The sequence below is a fragment of the Magallana gigas genome, chromosome 5 (genome assembly GCF_963853765.1).
Source record: "Magallana gigas chromosome 5, xbMagGiga1.1, whole genome shotgun sequence".
In the NCBI taxonomy this organism is placed as follows: domain Eukaryota; kingdom Metazoa; phylum Mollusca; class Bivalvia; order Ostreida; family Ostreidae; genus Magallana; species Magallana gigas.
The window spans coordinates 16,459,223-16,480,951 of NC_088857.1; the positions used below are offsets into that span (position 1 = coordinate 16,459,223).

General features: G+C 33.8%; 1 protein-coding gene across 5 annotated transcripts; it reads left to right on the forward strand.

Annotated features, from left to right (window-relative positions):
* Positions 1–1,102: 1,102 nt before the first annotated feature.
* LOC105325407 (WASH complex subunit 2C) lies at positions 1,103–20,927 on the forward strand. Of its 5 annotated transcripts, none has more exons than XM_034473490.2 (37): positions 1,103–1,209; positions 1,460–1,555; positions 2,260–2,352; positions 2,531–2,602; positions 2,806–3,045; positions 4,064–4,154; positions 4,769–4,875; positions 5,868–5,936; positions 7,056–7,169; positions 7,453–7,582; positions 7,829–7,903; positions 8,109–8,215; positions 8,808–8,889; positions 9,284–9,355; positions 9,749–9,916; positions 10,282–10,409; positions 10,675–10,764; positions 11,034–11,239; positions 11,474–11,567; positions 11,857–11,924; positions 12,030–12,108; positions 12,259–12,399; positions 12,747–12,842; positions 12,982–13,062; positions 13,201–13,263; positions 13,403–13,628; positions 13,750–13,811; positions 14,029–14,263; positions 14,567–14,703; positions 15,260–15,473; positions 15,897–15,925; positions 17,039–17,107; positions 17,546–17,671; positions 17,973–18,693; positions 19,163–19,269; positions 19,565–19,751; positions 20,606–20,927. In XM_034473490.2, the coding sequence occupies exons 1-37, from the start codon at positions 1,150–1,152 to the stop codon at positions 20,722–20,724; spliced, it is 4,854 nt and encodes a 1,617-aa protein (XP_034329381.2). In that variant the 5' UTR covers positions 1,103–1,149; the 3' UTR covers positions 20,725–20,927. The 5 variants fall into 5 exon arrangements, with proteins under 5 accessions (XP_034329381.2, XP_065940980.1, XP_034329389.2 ...); XM_066084908.1 differs by having other exon boundaries at positions 14,567–14,610; XM_034473498.2 differs by having other exon boundaries at positions 14,032–14,263.
* Positions 20,928–21,729: the final 802 nt, after the last annotated feature.

Sequence of the window (21,729 nt, forward strand, 5' to 3'; positions counted from 1 at the left end):
ATGTAATTTTGTTGTAATTTTGATTATAATACAACACATACATTTTGCATCTACGTATCGATATCAATTATATTTATATGGATAATTTGGAGCCAAAAATTTAATGAACATCTTTATTTAAAAGCAATGTGCATGATATTTGCTTCTAGATATAAATCTTACAAAAACTCACAAATTCAGCAGAGAAACCATAAAATTATTTTTATTTAATTTCATAGAATAGGAGGAATGACCACAGCTAGGCTCGAACGCAGGGTTCCTCAGTTAAAAACACCAACACTCTTCTGACTGAGCTAAAGGGATAACTCACTAGCTAGTGCTAGTAGGACTGTGGCAGCTAGTACTCAGCCTGTTATATATGTGTACCTAATTTATACACACACTATAACAAAATAAAGCATAGACAAATAAATAGTTTGTAGTCCTAATGCAGTCTGTGATTACAAAGAGGAAGGATTGTTATAACGGACCCATACTGCTATAAAGAGCACCTGGTAATTAAGAGATTCAGGAGGCTTGAGTTGGAATCCCAGTCTGGTCCATCATTATTTTCCCCATCCATATACATTTGGTGTTATGACCAACCACTGGAACTGATAGGTGAACTCTTGCATATAGAGAAAGAACTCGGAAGATCATTTAATGGGGAGGAATGTGACTGGTTTGATCAATATAAGTGCAAGATAGCCCAGTTGGCAGAACACCTGAGATTCAGGAGGCCAGGGTTAGAATCTTTGACTTGTCTGTCATTATTTCTCTCATCTCTGTGATACATTATCAACTATTATCCTATAAAGTCAAACATCTACCGGTAAAAAATACTGAAAAAAATAATCATTTCATCATCCAAGTTATTAAATTAAACGTGCATAATCTGTGGGGGGGAATAGCTACATGTATTATGACAGCTGATTACCAAAAATGGGTCGTGACCTTTGTGCAAGGTCATTTAGGTTAAATGTCAAGGTTAGATTAAGTTCTTGATGAAATTTTAAAAAATGACAGCGACTGTAATATGATTATACAAACATCATATATTTATTTAAAAAGGAATCACAGAATGGGTCTATTGCAAAATCAAGAACTGAACAAGGTAAACAGAAAGCGGAAGTCATCTGTGGATCATGTGACATTTTCACAGTGTAAACAATGGCGGACGTAGAACCTCCCCCACCAGAAACGTCTCAGACAACATCAACTGCTGCCTCGGTAATTATATTTTTAGATCACATAATTCATAATTATGTGTCCGGTAATCAACATATGCTCTCCATTTAAAGCTGACATTTTTTTCTCTCTCTAATTGACAGTGTCGCACATTTATTTATGGAAGATGCTAGTTTCGAATTTCCTCTAAATTAATGTCGAAATGTTTCAACCGAGTAAAACACAGAAGTTTAGTGTGGGCTTCAATAGTCAACTAATAAATCACTCTGTTGTTTTCAATTTATGTTTTCAGACTTCAACAGAAGGCAGCAGACCGTGGGAGAGACCATGGAGCGTGGAGGAGATGAGAAAGGAGGCCAACAATTGGTCATTATCAGGAGATGCTGGGGTGAGACTTCAATATATTTTTCCTTGTTAGGAGGTTTAGAATGATCATTGGGCGGCTTGAAAAAAGGAATCAATATCAATTTAATCCCCCCAATTAACCTTCACCCAGATTTGTGTCCGGTTTGAAACACATTTTTTTGGTGTACCTACTGTGCATGGGTTTAATATTTTTGGCATTCATTAGAGTAAAACACGCTTGTATCGAACACACTTATAATGATTTATGGCTCATAGTGAAGTGATAATCATTTATTCCAGTTGATTTTCATTTTTGAATATATTCTGAAGGTAATGGATATAATGAATTACGTATATAACAATATCGAAGCAAAATTGCAGGTCCCTGGTACTTCATTATATATATATAAGCTTGTTTTACTGTATTTTTAAGTCAAATTCAGGTTTTATGGATTAATTCAAATTGAAATTGAAGGATAATTAAATAAAGGACAATGGTCTCTTGATATGTATGACTTGAGCGCTACAGATGTTGTTTGTTATTGAATAAATAAATTTGAAATGTCTTAACTTACTATGATGAGATGATCAATTGATAATCAGTTGATTAACAGTATTGTAATCCGTTTAATTACCATGTATATCAGAGGTACATTCATTATGAAAATGATGGTTATGCATGAATATAGATTTACATTTATGAAATTATTCTAAGAATGTTTATTACGTTATTTTCTTTTATTTCAGTTGCTATTATACTTGAAAGATTTTTCCCAAAAGATGATCTCCCGTGTTCATGAAATTGAGAAAGAAGTGGATGGTTTAATGCATGATTCTAAGGTAATAAAATGTTGTTATCGTTATAAAAAAAGAGGTGTTATATATAAGATTAAAATTCAACATGTATTGAAGTATTGTCATGCACTTCTATATTTATTTAAGTACAGAAACTTTTATCGTACATTACATTCTTGGATATATCGGCATATTATTTTATTTTAATTACTTTATTTTTCAGATGACTGGTGTAAGGGTAAACAATGTCTTCAATGATTTCATCATGCTAGCCAATACTCAGTTTGTAGAAAATGTAAGTATCTCGTAGTAATATGAGAAAAAATATCAACATGAAAAGATAAGCATAACTGCTCAAAATACTGGGGAGAAGGCATATCCTAGAAAAGGAGCATAAATATCATTTAATCGAATAAAAGTAGATCATAATACTTTTTGAGAACAATTCCTATTTCTAATGCAGTATATTATTTATTCATTGTGTTGGGTGTTTAACAGAGAGTTTATGATGAAGATGTCAGCCAAGAAGACTCGGCAAAAGCAGCGGAAGGAAACGAGGAGAAGGAGAAAACGCGGGAACAGCGGGAGGCGGAGCTTATTCCCAAAGTGAAGGAAGCCCTGGGGCTGGGAATCAATGTGATTGACCAGGCGTTCGAGCAGCTGGACAGTCACGTAGCGGACTCGGACTCTGAGGAGGAGGAGACAGGGTATAGGACAGACCCACTCCTGGAAGCCAAGGTCAGTATTGTTACCTCTTCATTTGTTCATTAATCAAGAAACTAGGAGTAATGTGGTAGGAGTGAAAGTTGAGGAGGTGATTTCATGTTTCCTCTCTGCTTTCATTGCAGTACTTAGGTCTAAAATTTGGCTCTGCATGCTTTTCTTAGTATGGAAACCTGTTGGTTGCTTCCAAGTGAAAAACTGTGTATCAGGTTTTGATTAGATAACAGTTTTAATGTTATTTTTTTTTATTTGAGGGGGAGGGGGGTGGTGAGGGATGTTATGTGTAAATTTATCAGTAAAGACAAGTGGCTGTAGATAATTTGAAATCTGATCGTTTTATTAAACTTTTTTACACATTTCTCTCTAATTACTAACGTGTATGCCCTCCAGGCCAAAAATTTGAAAAAAACTATGAATTATGAATTGTATATTAAAATAATTAAATTATTAATTACTGGTATTGAACTTTAGTTGATTAGCCCTAATCTTCTCAAGGTTTGTACATTTTTTGATGTTTAATAGTTGAACATTAATTTCAGTGATTATGAATTTTATTTCAGCCAATGTTGTTTGTGTTTAATGGAGGTCAGACCATAAAATCTTTATAAGGGATTATAAGTTTAAAAAAAAAACAACCCAAAAACATACGCTCTCTCTTACAATGGAAATAAATCTAGGTCTTTGTTTTAATATTCTTAGGTAAGTCAAAAACACAAGCCTTGTTAAAATTAGTAACATTACTGTTTTAAAAACCAGTTAATTTAACTTTATTATTCATGTCAAGGGTCATGGCCACTCAGTAAGGTCAACTTCATATCAGTTGGACTTCTATAATCAGGGAAAGGGAATGACTCTTAAAAACTTGTTAATGTTAAAATAGAAAAAAAAGTCTATGTTCTGTAATCCTTGACCTTAGTGGTTTATGAGATTAGACTATTACATTACGAGGAAGTGTGTGGCGTCTATTTACATGTACTTATGAGATAAGAGAAATGTAATCAACTTCATTTTCATCTATCTCTGTGTTACACAGGATCCTTACATTAATCGACTTCTCCCCCTGCTGATTGGAACCCCGAAATTCATGGAGGACGATTGTGTCGGTCTGGCCGAGGAAGAGTCGGGTACTGTAGTATTTTGTTTTAGATATATTGTATTCACAACATACACTCAATTAGGTACAAGTTCTTAGACTTATTTTTGTCCTCTTCCCTATTGTATTAGTTCAGAGTCACTCAAAGCACCATAAAGTTTTTCTTATTAAATCTGTTAGCCCTGTTTGCCACAGAAGAAAATTGATATTATTTTTAAAATAATTCAGTTTATCAGCAGTTAGGTGTTAGTATGTTTTTATTTTACATTATGTATCAAATATTTTCAAAAACATTAATGACATGGATAGCATTTATCTCACACCCTACAGTTTTGTCATTATAGTGCAAGATAAACCCTGCATATTTTACTGGGAAAGATTCTCATAATTATATCAATAAGTAGTCATGGGGGCCTCTATACTAGGGCAACAAGCTTAAATTTGATAGACATGAATAATAGGTAAATTAGAGTATGTTTTCAAACCTAGTTTACAGAACATAAAGGATATAAAATTTTAAGGTAGTATTGGTAAAAGACAAAATTAAAAGAATCACACGTCTGATACAATGGTGTGAAATAGTTTGAATTTTGTGGGTCAATATCATGGTTTATAAATAGCTAACCATGATGCTGTTTTTTGTAGAAGAAGATGAGAGTGACCATGGCAGTCTGAGTGAGAGTGAGTCAGAGAAAGAAGAAGAGGAGGAAGAAGATAGAAAGAAAGGACAGACAATGGAGTCCTCTGATGAGGTGAGTAAGCAAGTGATATAAACAGTTGTTATATAAACAAGTGAACCAAAGATGGAGTTTGTGGCAGTGAGTGGGAGGTCAGAAAGACTATGAAGATCAACCACCAGTACTATCTTCTATGAGTAATGTAGACTTTGAGACATGATATCCAGTGAAGTTGTTTATTCAACTTGTCTTGTTCTGAAGAATGAACCAATTTTGAAAAAAAAGTTACTTAGTACATAGCTGAAGCATTCTTGTTACTTTAAAAATTAAAGAAATGTGAAAATGAATTCAAAAAATTGAAGACAGTGAAAGTTTTGAGATTCATTAGATGCTACATGCCGGACAGTTTGCTGAATTGGTTTGTGTGAAATGATGAGAAAAAAACCCCAAAGAATTAAATGTTAATGAAGAATATCATGTAAGATGTATTCTTTTTTTAAAACACCAGTGGTGTCATGTCAGAGGATTTCTTCAGAATTTTGAGAATCTTCAAAAATGATCTCAGTTCAATTTAGTGATCAGGTTTGAGCTTCAGATACAGGGAAGAAAAAAGAAATTATATCAGTGACAATACATTTTTGAATCACTGTGGCTAGAAATAATAATGTAGCAGTAAATTTTCAACAACAGGAAGGAGACAGAGTAATAAACATGTAATCACTGAATAAACGAATCTTCTATAACAATGAAGCTGTCAATAATAATCTGTAACAAAGTTATAACAAAACTTCTATATCTATGTAATAATGGGATATTATGCTGGAGACACACGATTGTCTAGCCCAGCATAACTGTCATGAGTCATAATCTGTATACCAGTAGATAAAGGATTATAGGTGTTTAAAAAACCCACTGTGTGACAGTATTTTATTTGAATCTAATGGTAATAGCTTTTCAATATCTGAGTTTTCAGCTTTATAATTTGACACTATAGGTGTCTGTGCATCATATGATCTGCTTGTGATTTGCATAAACTAGTACATGTATAACTACATGTTGAATTTTAGTATTCAGACAGTGAGGAGGAGTCTGATTCTGATAAACCTGTCAAAACGATCAAAACTCGACCTGTTGAGGTAACTCCAAAAGTTTACTACCCATGTAGCACTGAAAGCAAAACACTTTTCCACTCCCCACTTTCAACCCTACACCAAGACATGTAAACACCCCCCCCCCCCCCAAAAAAAAAACAAAAACCCCCCAAAAAACAACCTCCCAGTCAATTTTTAATGTTTTTTAAAACATTGCTCTGTTTAAATTACCTTTATTCCAATGCAAATGATTTCACAGTCTAATTCAAGCCATGATATAGATGAATAAACTTATTTCATTTTTTTGAAACAAGATGTTACCAGACAAGATGCAGCATGTGACCAAGAGCTGGTGTTTTAGTTTTATCATCCTGCAAAAAATGCTCTCTAATTACTTCAGTCCATAAAATGCAACACTGATATACAAGGATTGAAATAGATGTACAGATTTATCCATACTTGAAGATTAATACATCATAACATGTACAACCATGTAATAGAATTATTGTATGAATATACCATGCATCCAGTTCAAAGTTCTCTACAGATACTCTTTGTTTTATGAAATGGTTTAAATTTATATAACATCATGGATACAGTTTAGCTAGTCAACTGGTACTTAAATGGTACTTAAAACTATATTTCTGATAGCAGTCAAAACTGAAGGTGTGTCTTTTATTCAGAATCAGGGCACTAAAAATTGCAATTATTTCAAGTGGTTCCTTCTTAAGAGGAAGAACTTATCAGCCATATTGGCCACAGTATATATTTATATACAGCTGATTCAAGTTTGTTCAAACACTTGCACATATCTGCCAAGAGTTATATAATTTGTTATCTCGTTGTGTTGATTATCAAGTGGGGTTTCACCCAAAATAGTTATTCTTTATAGCATAGACTTAAGGAAGAATTTGTGCACTTTTTTAAAGTTTTGTATAATTATAGAAGAAATCACAAAATTTAACATGTTTTTGTTTAATATGTTATTAAAGATTGTAAACCCTGTCATATTTATACAATTGAATATCAACGACAATAATCATGATTTCAAAGCATTGGTTTATCATACGGTATATGTATGATATGTATAATGTGTAAAAAGAGCATTTTTATGAATCTAAAGTTGCTTCTTGATCAGAAATGTTATTATGCATTATTTTGCAGTACTCTGATTCAGAGGGTAGTGATTTGTTTGGGGAGGAAGATGAGGAGAAGAGTAAGTCGGAACTCAGTGAGAGTGAAGAGGAGGAAGAAGAGGAAGAAGAACCTTCTGCAAAGGTAAGCTAGCATGTGTACCGGTATTTATAAGGCAGGGGGAGGTGTGATTTGAAAAGAAATGAGAAATTCTTGAAAAGTGAAATTGTGAGCTCTAGATATTATAAATATTTACATCACAGGTACTTACTTACCTCTCTTCTCCTTCTCCTTGTCCCAGAGGATGCATGAAGCCGCAACATCTTGGCAGTGAAAATTAAATACTTTTACACTTAAGATGATACCTCAAAATTAAACTCCAACGTTAGAAGTTGTGAATAATAGTTGATAATTTCTTTGGTTTCAGAAACCCAGCTCTGCTCCCTTGGACTTTGCCTCCGAATTGGCAAAGAAATTAAAAGGTCCCGGTGCAGCACCAGCAGAGGAAAATGATGAAGAGGAACCAGTCAAAGAAACCAAGGAAACAAAGTCTAAAGGTCGGTACACATGTACCAAAATCACTGTATAGAGTGTATCAGTTAGTTGCCTTTCTAAATCAAAGCCTATTTGTCTATGTTTAGGTTTTTCATAACTACAATAGTCATTGTTTCGTTTATAGTATGAAAATTCTGAATTTTAGCCAAAAGGGATCAAATTGATAAATGTGTATTGTCAAGATTCAAAATGATTGAATCATCTGCATATTTCCCAGACTTTGATTTTTTTTTTTTTTTAATTTACAGATAAGAAGAAACGGGAGAAGAAAGAATCAACAAGTAGCTCCAAAACAAAGTCCAAGAAAAAAGAGAAAATTATTGGTAAAATGGGATTCTGTGTTGAAATCTTTGTATTATTCATGGCATTTCATACCCAAACTCTCTTATCTATTTATTTGCATGGAAATCATGACAAATCATCTTTACTCTAAAAATTTGAATTAAAAATGCACATTATTTCTGAATAGATTTGTGGCAATTATTTTTATGCATACATGTGTAACATAAATAAACACATTTATTTCAGAGGAGGAGCCATTTCCTGCAGATGAGGAGGAAGACTCACCCTTTGGTAACAAAGGCGGGCTGTTCTCTGGGAGTAAAGGACTGTTTGATGACAGTGAGGAGGATGAGGTCAGGGTTAATTACAATAGATAGGGAACTCAAAGTCAATACAGTAAAACACGGTTACCGGTATCGCGAACATGCTTATAATGAAATGACGCTTACAACAAAGTGATTTTCATTCACCGTGACCGTATTTTGTGTTGTTAACTTTATGGGTATGATAAATTGCGCGTATAACAAAGCAAAATCGCCCATCCCTGACACTTAGTTATAAGTGTGTTTTACTGTATTGTTATAATGTGTCTAATCCCCATCTCTTGCTCCCCCATTAGAAATGCCTACATGTAGAATTATATGTATATGACGATAAACGCTGGCACAAAGTTTAAATTCACATATTGTTTAATAGCTAAAACAAAGAGGTCATCTGAAAAATAGGCCTGACCCTGATCAATATTGCTCTTGTATCTAAAATCAGTATCATTCTTCCTTAGTCCCTTATAAAAAAATACCATTTTGCATGTACTTGTATATATATAGAATGTCTGTTTTACACCAAGCTATGGATCATCTGAATTGGAAAAAATGAATTGGTATTGATGAGTGATTTATATAGCTATTAGGTATTTTTACATTTTTTTAATTCCTTTTTTTACAGGGAGACTTATTTTCAGAAAGTGTTTCAGAGAAAAAGTCTTCCAAGAAAAAAGTAGAATCAGAGGAGGAGGAAGAAGAGGAGGGTAGGTCATAACAGCTGAAGTATTACAGTCACTGTAAATCAGCTATTATTTGCGTGTGAAAAAAGCCTCCTGGTTGTGAGTTTTATCACAGCTAAATAATCTTGAATTATCTTTTTAACCTATTTTTTAGATAATCTACATCTTAATCGCAAAAATAAGTGGACCCAAGCGGTTTATCTCTGGTTAATTGCAAAAGTTTTTGGGAAGAAAAGTTGGTTCACACTATCTTTAACATGACAGATTAGCCTGTAAATCTGTGAATTCAATACTAGGCTTTTATAATCATTTGTGACTCTTTTTGGTGACAATTTTTTTCTTTTTGTAAATAGCAGATATTTTATCTATCTTATGTAGTTATATATGCTGATAATCCCATATATTTACTATTGTGCAGAGAAACCTGTGGAAAGAAAGAGAACAAGCAGTAGCAAGAAACCCAAAGGTGGAGTGTCAGTATTTGGATCTGGTGAGAATAGTTTCATTTTCCTTGTAAAGATAAATAGTATAATATAAAAGGATATAATGTCAAGGTTTTGTTTTCAGATCTAATACTTTATATATGTAAATATCTGAATGAATTTCTGCTAGTGTTATAAATAATCTAGTCAACCATCATTTAAGGACATTAGTCATGCTCAGTAATCATGAACAATTTTCAACTGTTTGAATTATCTTTTTGATAGTGTAATCACATTTTGTCAGAAAAAACCCCCAACGTACACCTAATAAATATTAGCAAAATGCTGTAAAAAAAAGTGAAGATTAACATTTGTTAAGACATTCAGGGTTCTGCTTTCATTTTATGTAATTCTTTGAAATATCAAAATATGAGAGTAAGTGTTGTATTTTTTGACTAAAGATGCAGATAATGACATGTTCAGTGAAAAGAAGGCAGAGAAGAAAAAGCCTTCATCCTCAGCTCCATCATCAGGAGGAGGAGGAGGTCTGTTTGATAATGAAGAGGAGGAAGATGATTTGTTTTCCTCTGCAGCTCCTAAAACAACCACTGAAAAACCCAAGAAAAAGGGTAAGAAAATATGGAAACTTGAATATGGTTTATTTGTTCCTTTTCCAATGTTTTACCAGCACTTGTAATCATTTTTGTTTAATATCTATTTGAATTCAGTTTTATGCTCATTATTTCATTTTATTTTCAAATTAAACACATGTATATAAATAAATGTATATAGGAATGAATTCAACACAGTGAAAATAATCACTTGATTAAATGTTACCTGAAGAAATTGCCTGTACACTGTAAAATGTTAGATAAAGATTCTGTGACTGGGTAGTGTATTCAGATCAGAGTAATGTATCAAGGTAAATTTACAGTTACATCAACATTAAATTCTTTGTCTTTTACTTATTTCATACCCTTTTTAATCACCATAGAAACCAGTGGTGCAGGTGGAGGTTTGTTTGATGAAGAGGAAGAGGAGGATTTGTTTGCAGAGAGCAAGAAGGAGGCGCAACAAAAAGAGGAGACAACTCCACCAGCCAAGAAAGAGAACAAGAAAAAGGTAAAATATAAAATAATTGTGAAAAGCTTGCAGAAAGTCAGAGTATTTATTTCAATATAATTTTTTGCATATCATCATATACATGTACTTGTTATTTCATGCATCTTTCCATCTTCAATGACCAGAAAAAAGTTAGATTAAAAATGTGGGTCACCATGAACTTGTGCACATATACATTTAGAAATCTGAAAATTATGATTGATTGTAGACCTGTGTGCAGCTGTACATATTTATTTCTATTTGAAACTGTGTGTTCTCTCTCCAGCTTCCAACAGGAGCAGTGCCCATGTTTGGAGGGGGAGCCAACCCTCTAGCGGCTGCAATAAAGAAACACAGAAAGCAAGAGTCAGATGAGGTAAATAACACTGGTAGTTTATAAAGATGTCAGGGTGAAGATGATCTCTGCATTTCATGTCTGAAAATCCAAGACAAAACACATTCAAGTGCAATTAAAAACTGACAGATTTAGATTTTGGAAAATGAATCCTCAATCTACTTAAACAACTGATAAGAATTTCATCCCAGAAATTTGATACAGTAGGAATATTGTGTACCAAGTTGTATACAAGTGAGTATCGTAATGTCTTTTGTATTTTAAAATTTCATTTACTTCTTTCTTGAAAGGAGGATAATTGGTCAGATGAGGAGAAACCTAGAGCGAGCAGTGTCAAGTCTACCCAATCAGTGACCTCAATTAACTCCCTGTCCAAGTCTTCAGGGGTCAGCAAGGTCACCAACAAGGCCAGTCCCAGCCCGTCCAGTAACAGCCTGTTTGATGATGATGCCGACGATGCATTGTTTGCCGCTCCAGCCAAACCTAGGGCCGATAGGTAAGTGATATTTCTGTTCATCCTCACTCAAGATCAGAGGTCAAGGGCATATTTCTTTTGGTCTGTATTTTGAGCTTTGAAAGTGAAAGACCTCATACATTTATGTCAGTATAGGATTAAGGTCATCATTAAATGTCATGGTCAAACTTAAGTCGATGAGAATCTTGCAGTATGTCTTTTTTTGGTAAATTCACCTGTTCAGCATACGTACCGATAATAGTTCTATTTCTCCAGTAAATCAAAAGCCAAACCCGCAAAGTCCCTGTTTGAGGATGAAGAAGAGGAGGACTTGTTTTCATCTAAATCTGCTAGCAAACCCGCCGCAAAGGTGAGTCAGGTAGATAGACCAAAGCAATGCATTCAGAATCAATCTTAGTTGATAACACATGGAAACATTTCTAGTTTTCAATTCACAACTGTATAAATTTACATGTCTGGTAAATGTGTGCGAAATTCTATTATCATGAAAATATGTGTCTTAAACGTCATCTGTTTAATTTTGAATTTATTTATATATCGCTAATTTTTCTAATGAAACTGAGGACTCTAGTGAAATATTTTCATTATTGAGCAATTTTTCACGGTATATAAAGTGAATTTCACATTTCTTTATAAAGAAACCTCAGCAATCTGCAGCCTTGTTTGATGATGAAGAGGATGGTTTGTTTGCAAAACCAAAAGAAAGGTGATAAAGGAGTTTTTTAATAAAGAAAACAGGCTTTATAAATGTCTGCATGTTCAATTTAAATTTGTAAAGTGTGTTTTAATGAATGAAATTCATTGTCATTAGTGGAAAGAAGAAACCAACAGGAGGAGTATCACTGTTCGGTGATGATGTTTTGCCGAAGAAGGACAAGCCAGCAGAAAAGGTACCTTAAAGTTAAAAGTTGGTTTTGGTTCACATCCAAAGTCTTTTGACATCTTGTTCTTCATTGAAATCTTTATGCTAATACATCTAAAGAAAATCTTCAAATAAAAGAAAAACATATTATGTTTGAATTATGTTTAAAATTGCTCAGAAGCCAGAACCAACAAAAACCAGTAAACCCGCCAAAGCAGCCTTATCTCTGTTTGATGATGAAGAGGAAGAAGAGGAGGGCGACATCTTTGGGGCTCCTGCCACAAAGAAATCACCCGCAAAGCCTACCGCCACAAGCAAGGTAAATATTTAAAATATACTGATGATGATGGGGCCAAAGTTCAAACATTTCTTCTCATTACTAGATTTATAGTGTATCTTTAATAATGGACATTGTGAAATAGATTTGTGTTTACTGGGGGTTTAGATGAAGGGGAAAGATGATCTTCTAAACAATGGACCATTGTAGCCAATATTGGCTTATTGTTACCCATACTGTAAATGGATGCTGATAAAAATATATGACATTGGAATGGTAATGAAGGACTGCAGACAGTGTAATGATAAGAAAAAAGATACAATCAATTAACATTGAAATTGGAGCGTTCAGGTCACTAAATGATCGATCCTGTTAATTTTTGTTGACAGGCCAAGGGATTGTTTGATGATGGAGACGGCATGTTTGGGGAGGAGGATTCCCCTGGTGTGGACATTTTTAATAAACCAAAGGCTGCTCCAAAACAGGTACACAGTGGCATAACATCACGGCTCTTTCTTCTATAACCTGTATTTAACAGTTTTCAACAACCATTCATTGAGTAAGGTAGATATGGAAGAAGACGTACAATTTCAGCATGTTATATTCTGAATTTTTTTCTTGAAGAATGATGCCCCTGTTTCCAAAACCAAAAGCCCGGATGGCCTGTTCGATGGAGAGGAGGATGATCTATTTAGTTCCTCTAAGGTACTCAATCAACAACTTTACATCTAGCACTGATTCAAGCTAGAAGAGATTTGTTTTATTGTACCTTTAATACATGAATGTATGTGTATTGGCAGTCATGTATCAATTACTTTTGTTCAATAAAACTAAAAATTTTAGCCAACAGAATCTTTACCAGTTGGAGGAGTGACAACTGAAGAATCCACAGATGCACCAGAGAAGGTCAGAGCAGACTTTTTAGATTACATTATTAATTATTAATACAATGAATAATTGAATGATTGCTTAGTTAATCAATTATTATGGTGATGATAATAATGACCATTATCATTGAAACAATAACTTTAATCTTTTTGTTAAGGTTGAAGAACCTAAACCCAAAAAGCCAATAGGAGGCGTGTCTATGTTTGGAGGAATGGACCCAATGGCTGCCCTGAGAAACAAAGGGAAGAAGGAAAATGAGGTCAAGGACAAAGAGGTGACCCCACCTCCTACAAAGGCCAAGGACTCTGATGAGGAGGATATCACAGACAAACCTGAACCTCCTCCGATGGAAGCACCCAAAACGGAGAAGAAAACGAAGCCTGGTAAAATTGTTAATCTTTGATTTCTCCCTTTGTTACTACATGTAGTATCATAAGGTCTAATTTAGTTCTTTGTGATTGCTTTCAGATTTTAATATTCATGACTAAATTCTGTCTCTTTCAGCCGATCCTTTGTTTGATGATGATGATGATGAAGAGGATGATATGTTTAGCTCTCCTCCAAAGGTATACTTCTCTTCCATCCCATATTTATACTTTAATTACATTGTAGGTGAGATATAGTGGTAATTAGAAATGTAGGAAAAAGAATAAAAATTTGAAATGCTTTTAGATCATTTAAATGAGGTTCTTTCACATGCTTGTTTATATAACTACCGTAATTATAACCATTGACAACAAGTTCATTAGTTCAAAACTGATAATTAAAATCGAACATTTGAAGCAGGAGGTTGTTGAAGAAAAAGAAGAAATCAAACCCAAAAAGCCAATAGGAGGCGTGTCCATGTTTGGAGGAATGGACCCAATGGCTGCCCTGAGAAACAAAGGGAAAAAGGAAAATGAGGTCAAGGACAAAGAGGTGACCCCACCTCCTACAAAGGTCAAGGACTCTGATGATGAGGACAGACCAGAACCTCCACCTTTGGACTCGCCCACACCCAGTGTAAAGGCTAAAGCAGGTATATGATATGTTATACTGCTACAGGGTCACTAGAGCTGTTAACAAATACTCTAGAACAAATGAATGAAAATATTTGTTAAAAGAAAAAGAAAAGAAAATTAAGCCAAGGGATTTTAAAAAATTTCATTATTAATGATTAATAACATTTTCTTTTTGAATAATATGATAAAAGAAAAATTTACTAGAGAATTGTCTACAGTTTATCTAAAAGAAATTATCTTCTATCCTTCATATAATGGTTTTAATGACAAAGTTACATGTATGTACTATTTATTCATAAAGACTGATTTTTTTATTGTAGCTGATCCATTATTTGGAGATGATGAAGAAGATGACATGTTTTCGGTAGCTCCTATCACAAACCTCAGCACAACTCGTCCATCCAAACCCTCCAAACCTTCCATCACTTCTAAACCCATCCTTCCTTCCAAATCAAGGGTAAAAAGCTGACTCAATTCCTCAGTCAGTTCTCTCAATATTCTCTCACAAACCATCCATGGATACATTGATAAAGTACACTGTACTTGTAAACTATAGAATAGAAAGAAATTACCTGTACTTAATGAAACCCATGTTTTCCTTTCACAACTATATCAATCTTTTAATTCAATTCATTGAAATGTGTAGTGACTTGTAAATCTCACATTTGACATCATAATCAATTTTACACACTTTACATAATGATATGGTAATGGTACAGTACAGATGTTTTATTAATTGAATAGTAAGAAAATTGTTTTTATGCAGTGCTTGATTGAAGGGCATGTTGTTGAATATTCATGTAGATTGACATTTACATGCAACACTTACCTAGGTCAATCTTTCTGGGGTATTTAAACAGTATATATACAAGAAAGATATTACCGGTACATTAAAACTATAGAAGATAAAACAATTTTATTTACCCATTTATCTTAAAGGGCGGAATTGAACTTGCCCTTGCTCAGTAACATTATGTTTAAGTAATAAAATACCGGTACTCTCTTTTTTGAAGCATTCCAAATCAGAAACATCTCAAAAACCAAATTTATTTGGGTCTCCAAAGTCAGACGAGGATGAGGATTTGTTTTCCTCGACTTCCAAACCTTCGAAAAAAGAGCCCCAGTCATCTCCTTCAGGCTCCTCTCCACGTAAACCAGTGGGCGGAGTCTCCATGTTCGGTGGGGTGGATCCATTTGGGTTGGGCAAGAAATCGGAGCCAGTGCCAGGTCAGTGACCATAGCAGCAAAAACCTTGTATTTCTGACACAAATATTACTTTAAATTTTAGCAAAGGATAATGATTTTTATTTTTAAACGGTTCAAATAATGATAGATTTTAATTTCTTAAATCAAGATGTAACTGAAATATCATTTACTTGTGAGTGGATTTTAAGAATTTCTTTAATATTGCTTGCTAAAAATTATATCCAATGCACTTCATATGAGTGGAAAAATAAAAAACTTTTAAATTTCCAGTTAAGTATGATGTACTGGTACATGTGGTAACTAAATGACAGTTAAACAAAATTGCTCTGCAATATTCCACATTTCTAGCATTATTAAAATTGAAGAAGTACATGTATATGCAAGAATATACATGTAACTTGCGATATTTGAATGCTAGATACAAACACCATTTTCCATTGATAGATTCTCCGTTGTCAGGAGGAGATGGGGAGGTAAGCATACTCATTTTTAATGTTTTTCAAACTTATTTTTGCTGTGATTTTTGTGTTCTAGTTTTGCTATACGTGTAATACAGAAGTAATGTATGAGTAACTTAGATCAAACACTACCCATATTCCATTATTTATATTTAAAAATTTTCTTATCTCAGCTATGTGAAGATTTCAATTACGTAATTCCACAATTATGTTCCATGTTACCGGTATATGATATTTTTCTTTTTAAATAAATACTGTATAAGCAGAAATATACATTGAGGATTTAAATCAACGAAATTAAATCCATGACAAATTTTTAACCAAAGTATCAATGAATACATAGGGATTACGATATGACGAAATTAAATGCCAATGGAATTTTATTTGGTTCAGAAACAACGAAATTTTGGCCCAACCAAAAAATATGTGCTTATACAGTAGTTTCAATGGAAAATGTATACTATGACTTTATCTATAAGCACTCAGTTGCATTTTGCATGCTATGATATTGAAAATCAAAATTATTCTTAACTTCAAAAATAGCCTGGTAATGTACCCTGAATTTTGGAGCATTAACATGTTTAAATGCAGATATTAAATAACGAATAATCTTTGAGGGAAAATTATCTAAATTTTAGGAAGGTCTCGTGTCCTTAAGTTGATTCTTGATAAGTTTGCACTTTGTTCAAAAAATTAAATTTTTTTTTAACCCATGCATACCTGTACTGTGGAATCATTTAAATTCGTGTGGGCCAATTTTCGTGGATTACTTAAATTTTACAGGTTTGTGGGGACATAATTTCGTGTACACTCTTATATTGTACAAATGGAAATATGACTTAATAATTCTAATTTATTGATTCGTGGAGGATGTTAAGTGTGGATGAGAGGTACCCACGAATTCCCCGAAAAATGAACCACCACGAAATCTAATGATTCCACAGTGTTTTATGTAACAAGTTTGTTTTGTTTGGATTTTATTTAACCAATGTGTTTTAGAAATTTCATTTTGTTTGCACATCACAAAAAACTATTGGTTCGGAGTAGGCTTTTAGTGGCATGGTTAGTTTTTACACTTAGTGCTTTAATTTGTTATAATTTATGCATGCTTGCATTTGTGTTCTGTAGAAAAAATCTGACTCATCCACACCAGTTTCTGTTGGAAACAAATTGCCTGGTAAAATCGGCAAGTTACAGGTACATGTACATCTAGGCTAATAAAAATGTTCTTGTCAGTCTAATTTTATTGCATTTGCAGATAAATTACTGCCTAAATATAGTGATATGAAGAAAACTACAATTATAATTTTCTTTTTTCATATGTGATGTACAAAATACTTGTATCTAGTTTGTACGTGTCACAAAGGTAGAAAAAAAAATTGGTTAAATATTTGCGCGTCATATTTTACGATTTAAGTTTAATAGCACACAATAACAGACATAAGTTCTGCATGTTTTTGCTTTTGCAATCTTGTAAAAGTGATTCTGAAAAGAGCAAAATCTGTAATTGCAAAAATGACCACAATATTCAATTGACTAAATACCTTTTATTTATAAAATTGGGATAAACAAGTACTTTTGTAAAGAGATGCAGTTTGTTAGAAGTTACTGTTTATAATAAGAGTTGTTTTATAGGCAAACCTTGCAATAAACCCTGCGGCAATGTTACCTGGAGCAGCACCACCTGTCAGAGAGCCACAGGTGGTGCCAGTCGGATTTGATGTCCCCGCCCAGGCCAACACGCTCCACAGTGCCAATAAGGTAAACTTGTGGTTTTTGAAATAGGAGGATATGTTATTTCTACCATACTATATGGAACTAACGCAAGTTTTTCTTTGCCTGTTCTTCTGTTTGTCAGTTTATCGCAGTTGATTTTCCATATCATTTTCTTTCTTTACACCTTTTGAGAACAATTTTAAACTTGCTGAGTAGCTTCACAGAAACAGACTTTCTGATTACATTAAACTTTAAGTTTAAACAGGTGTTAAAAGTACAACAGGTTTTTTGGCTACCTTTTATGTGAAAAAAATTCTTTTACATTTTAAATTTACATTTGTTACAGAGCCGTGCCAAAATTCAGACCAAAAGGCGGCCTCCAAGTCGTAAAGGTCGCCAGGGAGGTGGGCCATCTGTCAGTACAGAGGAAGACTCCATTTCTACTCCATCAGAAGCTCCACCCCCTAAAGTGGAGTCTCCACCCAAAGAGAGTCGAGTACCTAAACCTACTTCTGATTTATTTGGTAATGATGACCTACTGGGTGAGACTGACACTGTGAATGATTTCTTAGCCCCGCCCCCTGTTCCCGATAATTACGTGGAGGAAGAGGAGAATGAGGATTTCTTTTCATCCAGTAAGAAGAAAGAAAAAGTCATGTCTGATGATGATTTGTTCAGCCCTGTTACGGCTCCAAAGGGAGCAGCTTCCAATTCTTCCAAACCTACTAGTGTATTAAATTCAAAGACTGATGAGGAGGATGACCTTTTTGGTTCCAGTTCCACAAAAAATACCTCAAAGTTTGTCAGCAAAAAGAAGGCGGATAGCAACAATGTGAGTGCAATAGTGAATGGAGGTGAGGACGTTTTATCAGAGAAATCAAAGTCCGCAGCATCGGTGGAAAATGAGGACGAGGATTTATTTGCAGAAAAACCCAAGATCAAGAAACAGAGTGATTTTGAAAAAATATTGGATGAGAAATCAGAAACATCTAAAACTGAAAATAAAGTTCCTGCCTTAGATGATGACGATGATCTTTTCGCAAATTCATCTGTGAACAAGAAACCTGGTAAGTGATCCGAATGTACTGATATTGTATCAACACAACAGATACTGGTTATCATGAGTCATAAAGTTCTAAAAATGCATTGTGATGGCCATCCAACATCTAAATACATGTACATTATTACATGGTTTCAAAAGAATATTCCATCCCTTCAAAAATACCCTCTGAAAATAAAGGTTTTTATTCTCAACCTCTGGAAGTAAAGCTGGGCAAGAACTAGTACTTTGGAATCATTGTACCAATCTGTCAGTTCAACTATAATATCAGCTCTATGACTTATTATATCAGGAGAAATATTAGAAGCCCATAGGTGGCCTTTGACCAGAGGGTTACGACCTTGACATGATGTCATTGACAAAAGTCAAGGTCACATTGGTATGACACTGGGGAATGGGGTAATAGCCCTTCTTGAACAGGTATAGTTTCTTATTGTTTTCCTTCAATATTTCAATTAATTTCACATTTGTTGCAGTCAAACAAACAAAAACCACTGCAGAGGAGGAGGATATCTTTGCTGATTCATCTTTGAACAAAAAGCCAGCCTCTACCACAAAAACCAATGACAAAAAACAGGAAGAGGTAAGTTTCTAGACTTTCAGTCCAAATTAATGAAACATCCAGATAAATAAATCACACTATATGTGATAGAATCTCATAAATTATTTTTAAAAGTGGAGGAAGCTCCAATGTAAATTACCGGGTACTTATTTTTACCATTCTAGATGCTTCTTTATAAGAACTATTAAACTGTTTAGGCTTTAAAAATGTTCCAACTTGTACCAATGTATGTAGTGATATTAACTATGGATTGTCAAAAATGTAAATATATTAATGTGAACTATTTTATAATTCACATTAAATTTCTATTTTCAAGGAGGAGGATTTGTTTGGTAAACCAGCTCAAAAAGGCAAGAAGTCCAGCAAAGCTAAATCCAAGACGAAGGACGAGGACCTCTTTAAGGATGACACAGACATTTTTGCGGATGTCCCAGCAGCCAAGCCAAAAGAGAAAAAGAAGAAGAAAACCACAGAGAAGAAAAGCTTATTTAAAGATGATGATGGTGAGTGCATGGGTTCAAAACAACTTCACTCTTCTAAATTGTGCATTCATCAAAATTTGTGGATTTAGTGGAAAGGAACCAGTTACCAATTACCAATAAAGTTTTGATTAAAAAAATTGGATAAACTGTTTGAAATGGAACTAAAATATATAATTTCCCCTCCCCGCCACAAAAAAAGGTGGTCTTGTCTTCTTAATTTACATGTATGTGTTAATTTTGTGTTTGCTTAAAGCTGCATGGTTTTTAGCTCACTGAGACAAAGTCGGGGGGAGCTTATGCAATATCCCCAGCCTCAGCGTTGGTGTCAGGACTTGGTTAAAGTTTTTTTAGTATGTCCTGTATCTACATGTAAGTTATAACTTGTCTAATCTTTGCCTAACTTGCATAGATGATGTACATGTAGCTGGACCTACTTATGGACTTGAAAGACTTGGATGTTGAATCTGGGCTATGAATTTCAGATGCTGGAGGAGGTTAAATTTTTTGGAGTAGGTTATAGTTTCAGAGCAGGTGCCCTTTGATAGCCATTGGTCCGAACTTCACCAAACATGCTTGGATGGTGTGTCAAATGATACTGATGCACCTGACAGGCATGGATGCTGAATCTGAGCCATAGGTTTCAGATGCTGGAGGAGGTTAAGGTTTTCATAGCTGGTTTAAGTTTTGAAACAGGTGCCCTCTGCTGATGATATTCTAGTTATTACTGGTCCTAACTTCACCAAAATTGTTTGCTCCTACTTATGCCGGTCTACATTTTACTGTACATCAAAACTTCTGAAAAATAGTGTTAATATTAACCTACACGTACATTTAATTCCTGAATATAATGAATAACTTTATCTTGTTTCTTAAAGATGACATTTTTGCAACAACACCAGCAAGCAAACCGAAAGCCAAGAAAGAGAAGAAGACTGAGGCTCCCAAGAAAGCAACGACGGATGTTACAGATATTTTCAATGATCCCCTGAGTTAACGTTTCTTAGGACTAAATAATAAATCAAAGTATTGAAAGTACTGAGAGATAATTTTGCATCCATATTTATAATGTTACTTATAAAAGTTCTAGGAATTTTAGAATGTTAAAAGTGCTACAACAGGCAGTAATAAGACAGTAAACAATTTTGTTACATCTCCTTATTATTTCACTGTTAATAAAAATTGTTTGGTATACTAGTATTTGCTTTTGTTCAATTTTAGTCCACTTACACATAATCTAAACAAAGCAACAAGTTACAGTATATCTTTAAATCCAGCATGGTCTTTAATTAAATAAAAATGTTGTCAATAACCATGGATAAGGATTGAATTAAAGCAAATTGTATTCATATATGCTTTCATTTCTATTCAATTTGTTGTATATTTTGCAAATTTTATCAAATTGTTAACTTATTTGTATGTAAAAATATATCATTAAACATAAACAAAAGTTACGCTTATGTTTGCTTAAATCAATTTGATGTGCAAGAACTAATTTTTTGTGCATACAGATACAGGCAGTGCAGATGTGAAATCTGCAATATCACTATAAAATGGCTGCAGAGCATAGATTTAATATGAGCCCTCAAAATTTTTGGTAGATATGTATGTTTCTGCTTTGCATCAATTCTCGCTGCCTGCAGGTGATTTGTTTTTCAAACTTAAGGAGAGAAAACAAAGAATCAGACAATGCATGTACATAGACACAAAGTTTTTAATCGAAATGCATAGAAAATTTAATTTTGTGTGTTAACAAGATGTAATAAACATTACAGTTATAGATAATATAGTACAGAGCAAATGTGCGGAATGAATAATTACCGAGATTTTCGTTTTTGAAAATGTTATAACAACTGCAATGTATGTACACCAAAAATATGTGGCAAACTATATAAAGCTATAAGAAGACAGAGGTGGAACCAAATAAAGAAGTCTAATCTAAACACAAATGACATTCATTGTGAATCTTTAATATGCTACTGCAGTATAGTTGTAATTGTTA

What these genes read in the sequence shown, in the direction of transcription:
- LOC105325407 (XM_034473490.2), top strand. Translation starts at nt 1,150, where the DNA reads ATGGCGGACGTAGAACCTCCCCCACCAGAAACGTCTCAGACAACATCA. An exon ending in CAAGGAAACAAAGTCTAAAG is followed by an intron (nt 7,583 to 7,828) that starts GTCGGTACACAT and finishes TTTAATTTACAG; the next exon opens with ATAAGAAGAAACGGGAGAAG. An exon ending in AGCCTACCGCCACAAGCAAG is followed by an intron (nt 12,400 to 12,746) that starts GTAAATATTTAA and finishes TTTTGTTGACAG; the next exon opens with GCCAAGGGATTGTTTGATGA.